This window comes from Scyliorhinus canicula, chromosome 11 (genome assembly GCF_902713615.1).
Source record: "Scyliorhinus canicula chromosome 11, sScyCan1.1, whole genome shotgun sequence".
NCBI lineage: Eukaryota > Metazoa > Chordata > Chondrichthyes > Carcharhiniformes > Scyliorhinidae > Scyliorhinus > Scyliorhinus canicula.
In genome coordinates, this window is record NC_052156.1 from 60596400 (window position 1) to 60611466 (window position 15067).

The 15067-nt window shown below is 38.6% G+C and overlaps 1 protein-coding gene across 2 annotated transcripts in view; it reads right to left on the reverse strand.

Moving 5' to 3' along the window:
• Nucleotides 1-444: 444 nt before the first annotated feature.
• The window catches only part of eif4e3 (eukaryotic translation initiation factor 4E family member 3), a 114592-nt gene continuing 99969 nt past the window's right edge, over nucleotides 445-15067 (reverse strand). For both annotated transcript variants that reach the window (XM_038810667.1, XM_038810668.1), the window contains 5 exons: nucleotides 12274-12368; nucleotides 12109-12169; nucleotides 7825-7891; nucleotides 6248-6403; nucleotides 445-2641 (listed from right to left, as the gene is read on the reverse strand). In XM_038810667.1, coding sequence (XP_038666595.1) covers nucleotides 2595-2641; nucleotides 6248-6403; nucleotides 7825-7891; nucleotides 12109-12169; nucleotides 12274-12368 — 426 coding nt within the window. In that variant the 3' untranslated portion in view covers nucleotides 445-2594. The remainder of the gene's footprint in view (nucleotides 2642-6247; nucleotides 6404-7824; nucleotides 7892-12108; nucleotides 12170-12273; nucleotides 12369-15067) is intronic.

Here is a 15067-nt window from a genome sequence, read left to right on the forward strand (position 1 = left end):
AGCATATATTGTACAAACTTATTTTTATTCAATAGTTGTCAAAAGAACAAAATTCAAAACTGGCACACATTGAATAGAGTTGTACCTTGGGATTACTAAATATCAAATCCTACAGCAAGCTTGGTAACCTTGAGCCAGCTGTAACAACATCTTTCTGACAATCTGAAGTCATATTTTTGAATTCCCATGTTAATGCAATCTACATAATTTTCTAAATAAACAGACTATTACCAATTCTAGAAAGTGTTAAAAGAACATTTTCTAAATACAACGTGCTAGACCTGAACATTATTCATCATTCCTAGCAGTGGTTTCTGTATGGTGACATGCAAATCATCAGATGGGACTTTGCAAGAGCAAAGTATTCTTCAGAACTATGACCATGCAGGTTTGAAAATAATTTATGCTGTTGTTACAGTACAATAACCAACCATGACTAAGAAATAAAAAAAATAGCTTTTATTTTCAAATTAGAAGAGAATACAATTTAAAACTGGCCATTCGCTGACCAGGGTCCCAGCAGGTCTGGATTTAAATGTGTGGAGGTTTAATATCCAACAAGCACATTGACATTCACATATCTGGCTGCCATAGAACTTTCTTATGAGTGTATGAAAGGCTAAGAAAGTTTTAAACACTTTTACTTATCCATTCAAGAAAGTAGAATTTCCTTATGATGATAGTGAAATGTATAGCTTTCACAGTTATGATTTAAGTTTGCCCTGACCGTTATAACAATGTTTGTGCTTTAATCCATTGTTCACAAAAAGATCTGGGTAGTTGAGATAAAATACAAGTTGTCTACATTCTTTAAAGCAATCAGTGTGCCAGAAATAAAACAACAGCACGAAAACTGTAATAACTTCAAAGGACCTTGTTTTTCCCCCCCTCAAAACAGGCAACACAAAAATAACTACTGTACAAACACAAGATGAATGCTTAAGTTTTGATGCTATGGATTATGCAACATATAAAAAACCAGCACAGTTTTGCTAAATCTTTGTTATAGATGTATTGTATGTAGCGGAAAATCTAACACAGAACCCACTTTCATAAAAGCTCTGCTTCCTAGTGTTTAGAGGATATATTAAAGCAATTTAATTGAAACTTTTGTAAATTAGGGACAAAACGGGTGCTACAGAACTTGACACTTGATTTTAAGTGATGTAATAATTGATGTCAGACAAAAGTACTGTAATTCTGTGTGTAATTTGATTATAAATAAACAATGTCTTGTTCAGAGAACTGCATGTACCTCTCATAACCATTTAGTTACAAGCAATAAATTCAGACAAGTAGTTTTTCCTGAATAAGTTCTTTGCCAGTTTGGGTAATTAGAATATCCTGCATGAAGCCCACAAGATCTTATGAACATTTTTTGCACTGATCTGTTATATTTACCATGATTGCATTTAGTATCAAGGCAGAATTACTATATATAGTATTGAGGTTCATAGTGAACACTTAAATTTACAACTTACATTTTGTGCAACTCCAAAATAATATTTGGATGTTAATCTTGTTTTGGCATGGCACGTATACATTCACAGCTTTTTATTTGTTTTTCTTCAATATTTCTCAAAACCGTACAAGAGAATTCTTTGGTTCTGTAGCAATGGAATGAACAATTTGCACCGCATTGCACTTGCTACAGCAAGTACTGTAACAGAACAAAAACTTACTGCAAAACTGTACTTCCTCACTGCATGATCTTTCTCTTTGGACAGAAAAAATCTAGTTTAAGGTGCTGTCATAAGAATTCTCAAAAATTTCTGAAGGCAAATAAGACTACGTTTTAAAACAAGCGAGATAGGAGATTGGTGTAGGATTACAGTTTATAGATTCTATATTCAGTGAAGACAGACACCTAAATATATTGTAAATTGAATTACCAAATGGCTTAAAATAATAGTTGCTGAAAGAAGTTGTACAATATAAGGTAATGAAATAGTAAATAAACTGGACAGATCTTTCACAGCCTGCAGTATTTTCTGCTGATGGAACATTTGTATATCAGTGCGAGCATCCACAAGACCAAAAATGACAGTGATTTACATGATAATGCAGTGCAATCAATTTTCTAAAGGAAAACAGAGAACTATGATCCACTAGATAGAAATATGCCACCATAAATCGGGTCGACTACAAGCTATGTGAAAAAATATTCCTACTTTGATACTCGTTTTCAGATTAAACAGCGGATTTTATGTGCATATTAGCAACCACTTGTTAAATACAATACAAATAATTAAAACCATAATTAGAAATCTCATGCTTGAAGGAACAGGAATGCAGTTAAAAGCAACAAAAATAAGTTATCTAATACTACAATAAAGAATATCAAAATAGTGAGAAACATTTTTTCCTCAGAATTTTTTTTAACCAAATACAGAGATTGATACATGTTGCACAGATGTAACATACTACATTTGGCAATATTTTTTTCCTTTGAGAATTAGTCACCTGATTTTTTTTACAATTTCATTAACAAAATTCTATTAGAATTCACCATTTTGGTGGTTCGAGTCCAACTCTCTAATCTTGCATACAAATAAAAATCTCAGCTCTCAATGCAAAATGCTTGCTGTGAATCATTATGGCTTTGCACGTCCACCTTCAAAAGCATGATGTTCCTTATGAGCTGAAAAAGGACGTGAACAGTATTAATTCAATTTCCTGTTGTTGCCTTAACTAAGACACATAACAAAATGCTAACATTTAAAATGTTAGATTACCAAGTAATCAGAATCGTCTAAATTTCTTCAAAGAAGTTCAACCTCCATCTATAAATAACTTATTAATGTCAATCTATGTGGAAAAGAACATCTGGTAAAATTCATGTGAGTCAGGTGATATTCACCCATAATTCTACACTATACTAAAGGTAGAATTGTGGAAAATATCTTTCCAGAGAAGGCAACATTGGAATTCCAAAGCAAGAAAGGTCAATGAAATTGAAATAATAAAATAGAAGTGCAAATGGATTAGTATGAAGTCTTTTTGAAGAAAGGAATTTCCAAGTATCTTGCATTCATGTGAAACCTCAGAATTCACAGTTTCATCCTCTGAATATTGTGAGGTTGATCTGTGAAACAGATCCATCTACTAAAAATAAACTGGTTGCTTTGGCTATACGGTCCTCTTGTGGTTGAACATCTGTCCTGGTATTTGATGATTTATTATGTGTTGGGCTGGTAAGTATCAAATGCAGTATAGACCACAACGCAGGAAGTTATACAGCAAGTCTCAACCTGTTTAATGTACAGGACCTCAGTCTAGGTACTGGTGCAAATTTCTACAATATTTTATATTTAGTCTTTAAAGTGCTTCAGAATAGATAAGCTACTTGAAGTGCTTCCTCTTTTCAAATGCAGAAGAAGCATTTGTGAAGTGGCCAGCAGCTGTCAATCAGAACAAGGCTCTTTATAAACATAGAATCAATGGGGGGTACTTCAGATGCAGTCAAGTGCGAAAAGATAAATAAACAAACCTCCTGCCTGCTGTCGATCAAAGACTGGTTAAAGGTATTGCACTGTGAAACTGAATGAATGCAAATCATTTCAAAGGATCTCAGGGGAAAGTGTTTTGAGCTTTCTTGGAAGGCAAACTACAGTTTTAAAAGCATGGAGCTGAGGGAGATGTGAGGAAAGGAAGATCCTTGGGGCTTCCTGGCTTGAATCTTCCATGAACTATCTGATCTGGTCATCAGCCGTCAGGCAGAGCAGTTTAAATTGAGAAGGCCACTTCAATGTTTAAACAGTTCACAGACAAGAATGATGATTCTGAACAAAGGGCTGCCTGAGATCACCATGCCAAGAGTGATCATCAGGTTGCCCAGGACTGGAAGGGGCAGTTCAGACACAAAACCCCATCTCGGGGGAGGCTCTCTAGGTCAACTCCTTACCTCCAGTCCGAGCCCAATTAACCCTCTGGGCCCTTGCTGGCGGGCACACTTAGTGCTGAAACCAGAGATTTGTGACCTGGGTCTCTACATTAAATGTTTCCTTGGACCATCTGGACAAAACCGCGAGTCCCTTTACTCTTGTTGATGCTAGTCAACTTATTATATCAAGTTCTGTTTGAATAAGTTCTCCGACTAACAGGAGAGGGACATCATTTAAATTTGGCACAGGCTTTGGATTGCTGATGGTGCAGTGCTAAACTACTGATTGAAAATCCCTTGGAATTGGTCCTTAACTGGTAACTTAATATTTCCCTTGAGAAGTGTGATGGACTATAATTTGTACAATTATTTTGATACTGCTCGGTCAATGAATTAACTTGGATCAACACTTACTTTAAACTCTTGTGATCATTTCTGTATAGTGCTGGTGGGTGGATAAAGGCCAATACTGAATCTATAGAACAAGCTGATCAATGAGTGGTGTAGGAGCAAGGGTCGTGGACATGTCTGGGTTCATGCAATACCAGCTCCTTGGCTTTGTGAACATATGTGGCCTGCAAATAGATATGCACTTGTCTGGGAGTTATTTTGGAAATGCTTTGTTCTCACCCTTCTTTGGAGTAGAGCTAAGCAAAACCTGGAATGCTTTCTACTTTGCAGCCAGAATCACACTCAGCAAATGATTTGTTGAGTTCTTGTGTGAATCTAGAACAAAGACTGCACTTCCAAAATTGTGATAAGCATGTCACTGGGAGATCTCCATAAATGTGAAGTTAGAGGTTAGCATTGGTCCGTTGTCCTTTGGCAGAGGACTGAGAAAAGCGTGGGCGGGGTGGGGTTAAAAAACTGACTATCTGGGTTAATTCCGTAGGATAAGCCTCAGTAGGTTGCTCTACAAAATGGCAGTGCTGCAAAAACAGCTCATGCATTTGCACAGAAATTCCAAAACTTCAAAAGAAATATCTTCTCTGCAAGTTCGGTGACTGTACTATTGACTTCATTATTTTCTAGTGTGCGAAACAACATATATTTTCTCAATGCCAAAGAAAAAGAATTAAAAACATTGGCTAGGACAAGGTGTTATATAGAATTCACTGGAGGGAGACTACTTGCTCCCTCCAGGCACAAATTTCCTCAAGAACATAGTGTATAAAAATAATATATTGTAATTGATATGTCCATAAGTAAATAAGTGATTCAATGAGGAGTTATCATTCTGACGTTGGTTCACAATTTCACTTTATCTGCAAAATATCATAGGTTCCCTACCACCTCTGGGTCAGAGCAGGAATTAAAAAAATTATAATTTATTTTCATGGAACTTAATCTGCAAGGTATATTTTTGCCTGAATCTTGCATTTCTTGTGAATCACCTAATGAATTCAGCAATATTTCCAAACCATACAGTTGATCATTACAACAGATTGTAGAAAATTGATACACAGATGCTTTGTTATATTGATTTTCATTATTTGTTCTTGGAATGTGAATGACAGGCAATGCAGTATTTATTGTTAATTCCTGGATGCCATGAAAACATCAAGAATCAACCATATATTAGAGTCACACATAAGCCTGACCAGGGAGATGGCATATAAACTGACATATGCAGCAGGTCACGTAGTATCTGTGGCAACTGAAAAAGAGTTAACGTTTCAGATCCATGAAAGGTTATTTCCACAGATGCTGCTTGATTTGTTGAATTTTCATTTTTAACTTCAGATTTCAGCATCCGCAGTATTTTGCATTTGGTATGCACATTGCAATTTGTTTCACTGAAGAAAATTAATAAACAGGTTGAATTTATTCTGCCAGGATTAACAACCTTTAAGTTTCTAGTTCACTCCCACCAGTTTCTCCTAATACGTACTTTCATGAATACTCAGTGTAGTATTCACAAAGTGCTTGCTGAGTAACATTGCTTTAAGAAATTTAAAATAAAAGAATTCAGTATTTGAAGATAATTTAAAAAAAAATGTTAAACAGAAGCTAATGAAAAATGATCTTTTTAAAAATAAATTTAGAGTGTCCAATTCATATTTTCCAATTAAGGGGCAATTTAGCGTGGCCAATCCACCTACCCTGCACATCTTTGGGTTGTGGGGGTGAAACCCACGCAAACACTGGGAGAATGTGCAAACTCCACACGGACAGTGACCTAGAGCCGGGATCGAACCTGGACCTTGGCGCCGTGAGGCAGCAGTGCTAACCCACTGCGCCAACATGCTGCCCTTATGAAAAATGATCTTGAGCTCAAATCAAAGTAAGCTTTAAACCGCCAACGTGAAACTCAAAGCTTAATAAGTATAGTTTCATAAAAAGGTATTTAGACATTATACTTACGTTTATAAAACACTGCCTTAAAAGTTACTTTTGGGAGAAGTTCATAAATCTTTTGTATAATAGTTACTTCATTTGTTCCAACAGCTTTTACATTCCACACTTGAACAATGTCTTCACGATCCCTAACACTGATACTGACGCCAACTACCTCATCATCTGTTTAAAAAAAAAGTACCACATGATTGTAACAAGTAAAAATTAAAGCCGTATTCCTAGATATCTGAAGATTTTTTAACCAAGTGCATAATCTGCATTAAGTAAAGAATATATTGCATGCAGGTAGAGAGACACGCTTCTTCAATATAAAATACTGTTCTCATCAATTTAAGCCAGTAATCATCAAAATTCCAGCTAGGTGCTGGAAAAGTTAACATTGTTTTTGGGCAGCTCACTAAATTAAGTACAGCATCCTGACCATCTTGGTTGACAACGTCTAACTTTCTGAAGGAGGCCTGTTTGAAAATTAGCCTCTTTGTTTTTAATAGAGCTATTAGAACATCTCCACAGTGCTCAAAACCAATGCTGGAAATTTAAATTCTTCTGGCAGATGAATCATTTTAAACAAAATGACTCTGTACTGTTCGTCACTGGCCACGAGTGGAGATACAGGAGTAGTTAACTAAGGCAAGTGGGGAGTGAGCGATAGGAAGAAACCCAGGCAAATGGATGAGTGGGAGGAAATTGAGTGGAGCATAAATGGTCGTCAAGAACCACACACATTAAAGAGCAGGAAAGGAAGTGAAGGACAGCAGTAGGATACCCAAGTATGGAACAGCAGATGGTGCTACTGGCAATGGGGTCGACAGCATGTCATGCAACATTATAAAAGCTAAGTTATGACTAACCTGTTTGCTTTCGTGATTTTGCTTGGCTTTATATGTGCAGCACTCACAAAGGCTACATTTTTTTTGTACTATGCAATTGGTCCTGTGTTTCTGCTTTAAATGGGGAGCTAATTTTCATCCCCAGTTTCTGGTTTAGTGTTTTTACTTTGCAAAATCAGCCATACTATCAAAGAGAAGGAGGCAGAAAATACTATTTTGTTTTCTCAATTGATATACAAAATTAATCTGAATTGTTATGATTACAGACTCGAATCAGAATGCTCACAAATAAAAAACAATCTAGAGTCCGATATGCATATAGGCACAAGAAACATATGAGATAGAGACTCTTGTATTAATTTCCGTCTCTCTCTCTCATCTTCAAAAGTGGGTGCACTCAGAATTAACTTCCTGATAGGGTCAGTGGAAATGATTCGAAGAACGATTGTGGGCAATTTCCCTAGCTGACATTTTTTTGGAGCGACAGGTACATTATAGATATTCCTCTCTACAGTATTCTTTTCTCAGCACGAATTCAAATGAAATGATCCCGAAACTGTTCCAGTCGCTATTTTTGGGTTTTTCTTTTTAAAGAACATTCCTTTCTCACGACGTACAAAACCATTAGCTTAAGCAGAGGGAAGAAGTCTGGTTTTCTAACAAAGATACAGCAGTCCAAATGCCTGTTTCTAATCTTGAACAGCTTTGAAATAAACACAAAGACCCTAAAATCAAATAGAAGGCTCAACCTACCTGCTGTACAGCAATCTACAAACTGTTCACCAATTGTGGCCAGCAATAATTCTTTCCAAACAGCAGACTGCCATGAGAAACAGATAAAGAATCCTTGTTAGACATGTATTTTAAAAATTATGTAATATGAAAAAACTTGCATAAATAAACTCAACCATGACAGACCATGTCAAACTGATTAATTGTAAGCATTTGAGCAAGGAGTGAAAATTGCAAAAACAGTCTCAGTGCCAGTTGAATTCCTGTGCACTGTAAAGTAATACACTGAATCTAAATGAATGTTACATTGTAAGTCAGCCAAAACAATTGTCATATTAATAAGGATGGTTCTGATAAAATAGGAAATATCTATAGCAATAAATTCTGCATCTGATCAGAACCCGGCTAGTTCTGTATTTCAATTTGAAGTGCAGCTGCTCGTACTGCATATTACGAGCTGAGTCTATAAAAGATAGCTTAGCTATCCTCAGATGTACTTGATCCACAAATGTAATTATCCTCCACTCACCACAGACAAGGTAAGCTTTTCATCCACAAAATCACATGGGCCCCCGGTCTCTCATGTAACTTACATCTGCAATGTGATCTCCCTTTCCTGCCTAATACAGAAGTACCAAATGTCGAAGTTTTCAGATTTCAGACCGAGGTTTTGGAATACGGCCCAGTCATTCCTACTCTGCCTGTTCCCAGCCCCTCACAAACTGATCAAGATTTTACTTTCAGAACTTTTAAACAGCAAAATATTTAATTCTTATGCATAACTATTGCTAAAGACATTTCTTATTTTATCACAGCTATCCTTATTAATAGGAATCATTTAGGCTGTGATATTTATTTAGATTCCGTGCACTGACTTAGAATTAGCAGTCGGCAAAATGTTCTTCCAAAACTAAGGTTGCAAACTTCTGCCTTGAAATTTTTCCCACAGATGTAAAGGACCCTTGGCTTTGAACAAGCTCGATCTTTCCCCACTCTACTTTAAAACATTTGACATCAGTCTATTAAGAAGTCACTAAATGTAAATACCCGTTGAATACAAACTAAAAAATTGGCCCTCCTTCACCAGCTTAATAAATGTCACCAATGCTAAAAGCAAGGAAAAAAACCGAATCAAATGTTCAAATGTTTATGGAGAGAACCAAACTTAAGTACCTTGCATTTATACAATGTCAACTTGTCCCACTGCAATTTCCAATAAAGGATGCTTTGCATTTATTTAGTGTTTTTCTGACCACAGGACGGTCCAAAACACATTACAGCCAATTAAATACTTTTGAAATGTGGGAAAAGTACAAACCATGTAGCCAACTTGCATACAGTAAGGCCTCACAACCAGAAAGTGTTAATTAAATAATCTGTTTTCGGCTCTACCGTGGGACCAGGCAGGGGTGCCCCCTGTCCCCCTTGCTCTTTGCATTGGCAATTGAACCTTTGGCTATGGCGTTGAGGGAGTCAGGGAGATGGAGGGGTCTGGTGCAGGGTGGGGAGGAACATCGGGTATCGCTGTATGCGGACGACCTGCTGTTGTATGTGGCGGACCCAGAAGGAGGAATGCCTGGGGTGATGGAGCTGTTAGCGGAGTTTGGGGGCTTCTCGGGCTATAAGTTAAATTTAGGCAAGAGCGAAGTATTTGTAGTACACCCGGGTGATCAGGAGGAGGGAATTGGGAGGCTCCCGTTTAAGAGGGCAGTGAAGAGTTTCAGATACCTGGGGGTGCAGGTGGCCAGGAGTTGGGGGACTCTCCATAAGCTTAATTTTACCAGGCTGGTGGAGCAGATGGAGGAGGAATTTAAAAGGTGGGACATGGTGCCGCTATTGTTGGCGGGTAGAGTGCAGTCCGTCAAAATGACAGTTCTCCCAAGGTTCTTGTTCCTCTTTCAGTGTTTGCCCATCTTTATCCCTAGGGCCTTTTTTAGAAGGGTGACTAGCAGCATCATGAGCTTTGTTTGGGCGCATGGGACCCCGAGGGTGAAGAGGGTCTTCTTGGAGCGGGGAGAGATGGGGGGGGGGTATTATTGGGCGGCCAATGTGTCGATGGCGCGCAAGTGGGTGATGGAGGGGGAGGGGGCAGCATGGAAACGGATGAAGAGGGCGTCCTGTGGAGATACAAGCCTGGGGCCCTGGTAACGGCACCGTGGCCGCTCCCTCCCACGAGGTATACCACGAGTTTGTTTATTTAATTTATTTTTAAGTTCTCTTGTTGTTCATTGGGGTTGGTGGGGTGGGGGGCATGTGATACATGAGTTGATACGGTCTGGGGGGTGTTAGTTATTATGGGGTTATTTTGTTGCATTTCATTGTTTATTGTTATATTGTCTGTAAAAAATTCCAATAAAAATTATTTAAAAAAAAATAATCTGTTTTCAGTGATTCTAGTTGAGGGATAATTATTAGCCACAGCACTGGGGAGAAACTCCAGCTTTTCTTTAGCTGGTGATCTTTTATCTCTACCTGAGAGGGAAGATGGGGCTTTATTTAAATCTCTATGTTTATGCTGTAATGGAAATTTCCAATACAACATTGTCACGCCGCAATTACATCCTCATGCTGGTGGTGGCATTGTAGTGCCTTAGTTTATAACTCCATCTGCTTAGCCAGTATTGCTGAAAGATTGCTGTGCAATTAATTGTACTTTTCTGCTTTCCACTGCATCTGCACATCCTGCTCCAATTTATCAGTCCTGCCCTAACCCTTTTCATCTTAACGTTGGATTTCATCTTCACTTCATGTGTATAATGCCATAATACTAATCTTTATTAGTGTCACAAGTAGGCTTACATTAATACTGCAATGAAGTTACTATGAAAATCCCCTAGTCACCATACTCCGACCCCTGTTCGGGTACACGGAGGGAGAATTTAGAATGTCCAATACATCTAACAAGCACGTCTTCGGGGAATTGCGTGGCACGACTGCGTGGCAAAACTTGGTTCCAACTCCATCTACAAGTTTGCTGACGATACGACCATAGTGGGCCGGATCTCGAATAACGACGAGTTCGAATACAGGTGGGAGATAGAGAACCTAGTGGAGTGGTGTAACGACAACAATCTCTCCCTCAATGCCAGCAAAACTAAAGAGCTGGGCATCGACTTCAGGAAGCAAAGTACTGTACACACCCCTGTCAGCATCAATGGAGCCGAGGTGGAGATGGTTAGCAGTTTCAAATTCCTTGGGGTGCACATCACCAAAAATCTATCCTGGTCCACTCACGTCGACGCTATCACCAAGAAACCACAACAGCGCCTATACTTACTCAGGAAACAAAGGAAATTCGGCATGTCCACATTAACCCTTACCAACTTTTACAGATGCACTATAGAAAGCATCCTATCGGGCTGCATCACAGCCTGGTATGGCAACTGCTCGGCCCAGGACTGCAAGGAACTTCAGAGAGTCGTGAATACCGCCCAGTCCATCACACAAACCTGCCTCCCATCCATTGATTCCATCTACACCTCCCGCTGCCGGGGGAAAGCGGGCAGCATAATCAAGGATCCCTCCCACCCGGCTTACTCACTTTTCCAACTTCTTCCATCGGGCAGGAGATTCAGAAGTCTGAGAACACGCACGAACAGACTCAAAAACAGCTTCTTCCCCACTGTCACCAGACTCCTAAATGACCCTCTTATTGACTGACCTCATTAACACTACACCCTGTATGCTTCAACCGATGCCAATGCTTATGTAGTTACATTGTATATCTTGTGTTGCCCTATTATGTATTCTCATGTATTTTCTTGAATTTTGTTTAATTCCCTTTTCCTCCATGTACTGAATGATCTGTTGAGCTGCTTGCAGAAAAATACTTTTCACTGTACCTCGGTACCTGTGACAATAAACAAATCCAATCCAATCCAATTGTGGGAGGAAACCAGAGTGCCCACAGACACGGGAAGAACATGCAGACTTCGCACAAGACAGTGATCCAAGCTGGGAATCAAACCCAGGTCCCTGCTGCTGTGAAGCAATGGTGCTAGCCACTGTACTACCATGCCGCCCATGTGGGAGATCAACTAGTATATTAAGAAAAATGTTTGTGTCCATAAACTTCAACTCCTGTTATTATAATTGTTGGTCACAGTGCTGACACTTTAAAGGACTGTGTAAGAATGTTCAATTTAATCAGGAAAACAGTTGATATAACATTGCCTCCAGGGTGGCAATGCAGAATGGATTTTTGAAGTCAGTATCCTGAATGTTTAAAATAAAAACCCTAAAACCCCCAAATATTTGTGAGCATGGACAGCGCGCACACAGTTTATTGTTTTAAAAAATACTTACCGTATATTCTTTTGAGATTTTCATTTTCCACAATCCTCCTTTGGCATTACTCTCATCTTCCCTATGGAAACCAGTAAGTACAAATTTAAAGTGCTGAAAAGTTGCTTGCTGACCATTCTAACTCTACACTCCTTTAGATATTTAATATCATACCCAGTCACTTACCACAGTGGTCGTCTCTCTCCTCTCATTAAATGGTAACTACATCGTAAGGGCAATCTGGTCACTGCAGGAATATTATTGTAGACACTCCAGAAGCTCTGGTGAGAGAAGCGGGAAATACAATGAGTTCAAAATAAAAAGTTCACGCAAGAAAAACACAAAATTTGATTGGTAAATAACTTATATTCCCAAATTGCCTCTTAGCTTTTCGCCAAAATGAATTTTATATTGAGTCACATTTTAAAATAAATGATTAATTCATGGAACAAACATTTAATAGCACCATAAACATTCTGATGGACTACACATCTGTGGAAATCTGTATCTTTAAAAAAAATTTTTTTAAGTGCCCAATTACTTTTTTTTTCCAATGAAGGGGCAATTTAGCGTGGCCAATCCACCTACCCTGTACATCTTTGGGTTGTGGGGGTGAGACCCACACAGACACGGGGAGAATGTGCAAACTCCACGCGGGCGGTGACCCAGAGCCGGGATCGAACCTGGGACCTCGGCGCCGTGAGGCAGCAGTGCTAACCCACTGTGCCGCCGAAATCTGTATCTTTTAACTGTTTTCAAACAGAAACCATGTAAGCACTTTGCAATCTTAGCAGAATGCTTCTTCGATAGCCAAACAGAATTGATTTTCTGAAACTCATGTGCATACAATCCAAACTCTGCAAGACCAATTTTAATTTTTTTATATGCATTCAATTATATGATTGCTATTGCAATCTTAGTGCACTAATTAGAAAGTTGGTTACAGGGCATTCTGGGTAGAAGCTACAGGAAGATTGTTTACATTGGGCATTTAGCTGGAGTTTTAGTTTATTTGGTGTCACTGATGCTTAATATCAACTTCTGAAGGCAATGAAAACTCATGTCAGTCTTCACGCATTATTGCCCTCAATTTATTGCAACTTGAGCATGTAAAAATAAAATATTTCATATCCAAAGATGTGGTTAGGTGGATTGGTCATGCTAAATTGTACCTTACTGTCCAAAGATGTGCAGGTTGGGTAGGGTTACAGGGATAGGGTGGGGGAGTGGGCCAAGGTACGATGCTCTTTCGGAGGGTGCAGACTCAATGGCCAAATTACCTCCCTCTGCACTGTAGGGATTCTATGCTTCTGAAGAGTAAAACATCTGGTTCATTAGATATGAACTCTTCCCACCTTTCCAATAACATAACATCCTCTCAGTCACCAATATTTATTCAATGAGTTTTTTTTTGCTGAGATGATAATATTCTCACCATTGTTAAGTTAGTCAAGGGCTAAAACTCCTCTCTGTAGGACTAGTGAATGTAGACCAGAGTCCTGGCTTTCAACTCTATTCAGTGTTGAAATTCAGCTGGATAATTACGTTTGGATGCGAGTGACCGTACATCCATGCATGTGGGAGTACATAAATCATTTGCTTTCTGGGACTAACTATGCTAACGTCTGGCATTAAAATGGTCCCTAAAAATGGAAACAGCATTGATGCTGTGGCCTTTCAGACTTAGTAAGCCTCTATTTCCTTCTACTACTTCACATGATTAGTTAAGAGTGTGAAGACATAAAAACAAATCATTAATATTTATTACTGCACCATTAGTTGAAGCTCCTGTTAAAATACTGCCTCTGTTCAGTACCGCACTGATCAAAACAGGTGGATCGTAGTATAGATGGTGTTAATTGCCTCCAGGCCTTGTATTAGGAAGGGCAAATAAAAGTTCAGCCAATGACCCCTTAAAAATGGTACTCATGCCAGTGTTGAGGCAGCACAGGATCAAGCCTTGCTGTGATGAGTCCCGTATTTTAAGCCAAATGAAGCATGGTCATTTGACCAAAATAGTGTAAAGATGCCCCACCCACAAAACAGTTGTCAGAAGCTTCAAGACAGGAGATAGATTACAGAAATACAAAAGTCTGATTCAAAGACTGAAGGATAGCAATAGTTAGCACTACACAAACTCTTGAAACAAATAATATATCTTTATAAATACTCATGCACAAATACTTGCTATATTGGGTACAGTTAAGTTAAACAATCACAATTAATATTGGTGAAGGTGAGACTTGGAACAAAAAGTTGGAAACCATGGTAAAACAAAGTGATCTCTATGAATATGGAAACAAAGAGGGACACAGAAATGTTACAAGCCTTTAAAACATGTGCTTACATAGAAGTCCCCAGGTTCCAATAACAGGAGAGTAATGAATACAAGTTTAAAAGCTTACTGACCGAGAGTGATGCTGCATCAAGACAAAGAAAAGGAAACTCTAATTTGTTAGTTATGTGAACAGATGAGACAGATACCAGGTAGGCAAGGTGATCAGACTGGGAAAAAAGGAAAAGACAAATGGAAACAGTTGTTCAAGCAACTGGGCAACATTACTCATCAAACTGACAGCACTCACATTAACAGCAATGATGATACTGGACCAGACACCAAGGTTTTTGGTAAAATTCTGTTAGGGAGCAATAACTTATTGTTTAAACTAGACAAAGTTTGGGATTCAAGGCACTTACTAAGAGAATAGAGCCATAAGATTCCATGCATTTTGAACAAATAAAAGTAAACTTACTACACAAACTCAAATTTGCAATCTCCATATTATGTTCTAACATTCAGGTTAGAGGCACATATGAATTAACAAGTAAACTGTGGTCAAACACCACACAGCATCATAAATGACAGATGTGACCAAGACAGAGTCAATGGATTTCTCAACAACCCACCCAGATGTCAGTGAACGATGAGTCAACCAATCTCATTGAATTCCAGTTATTACCTTTGAAGATCTCGCTTTGC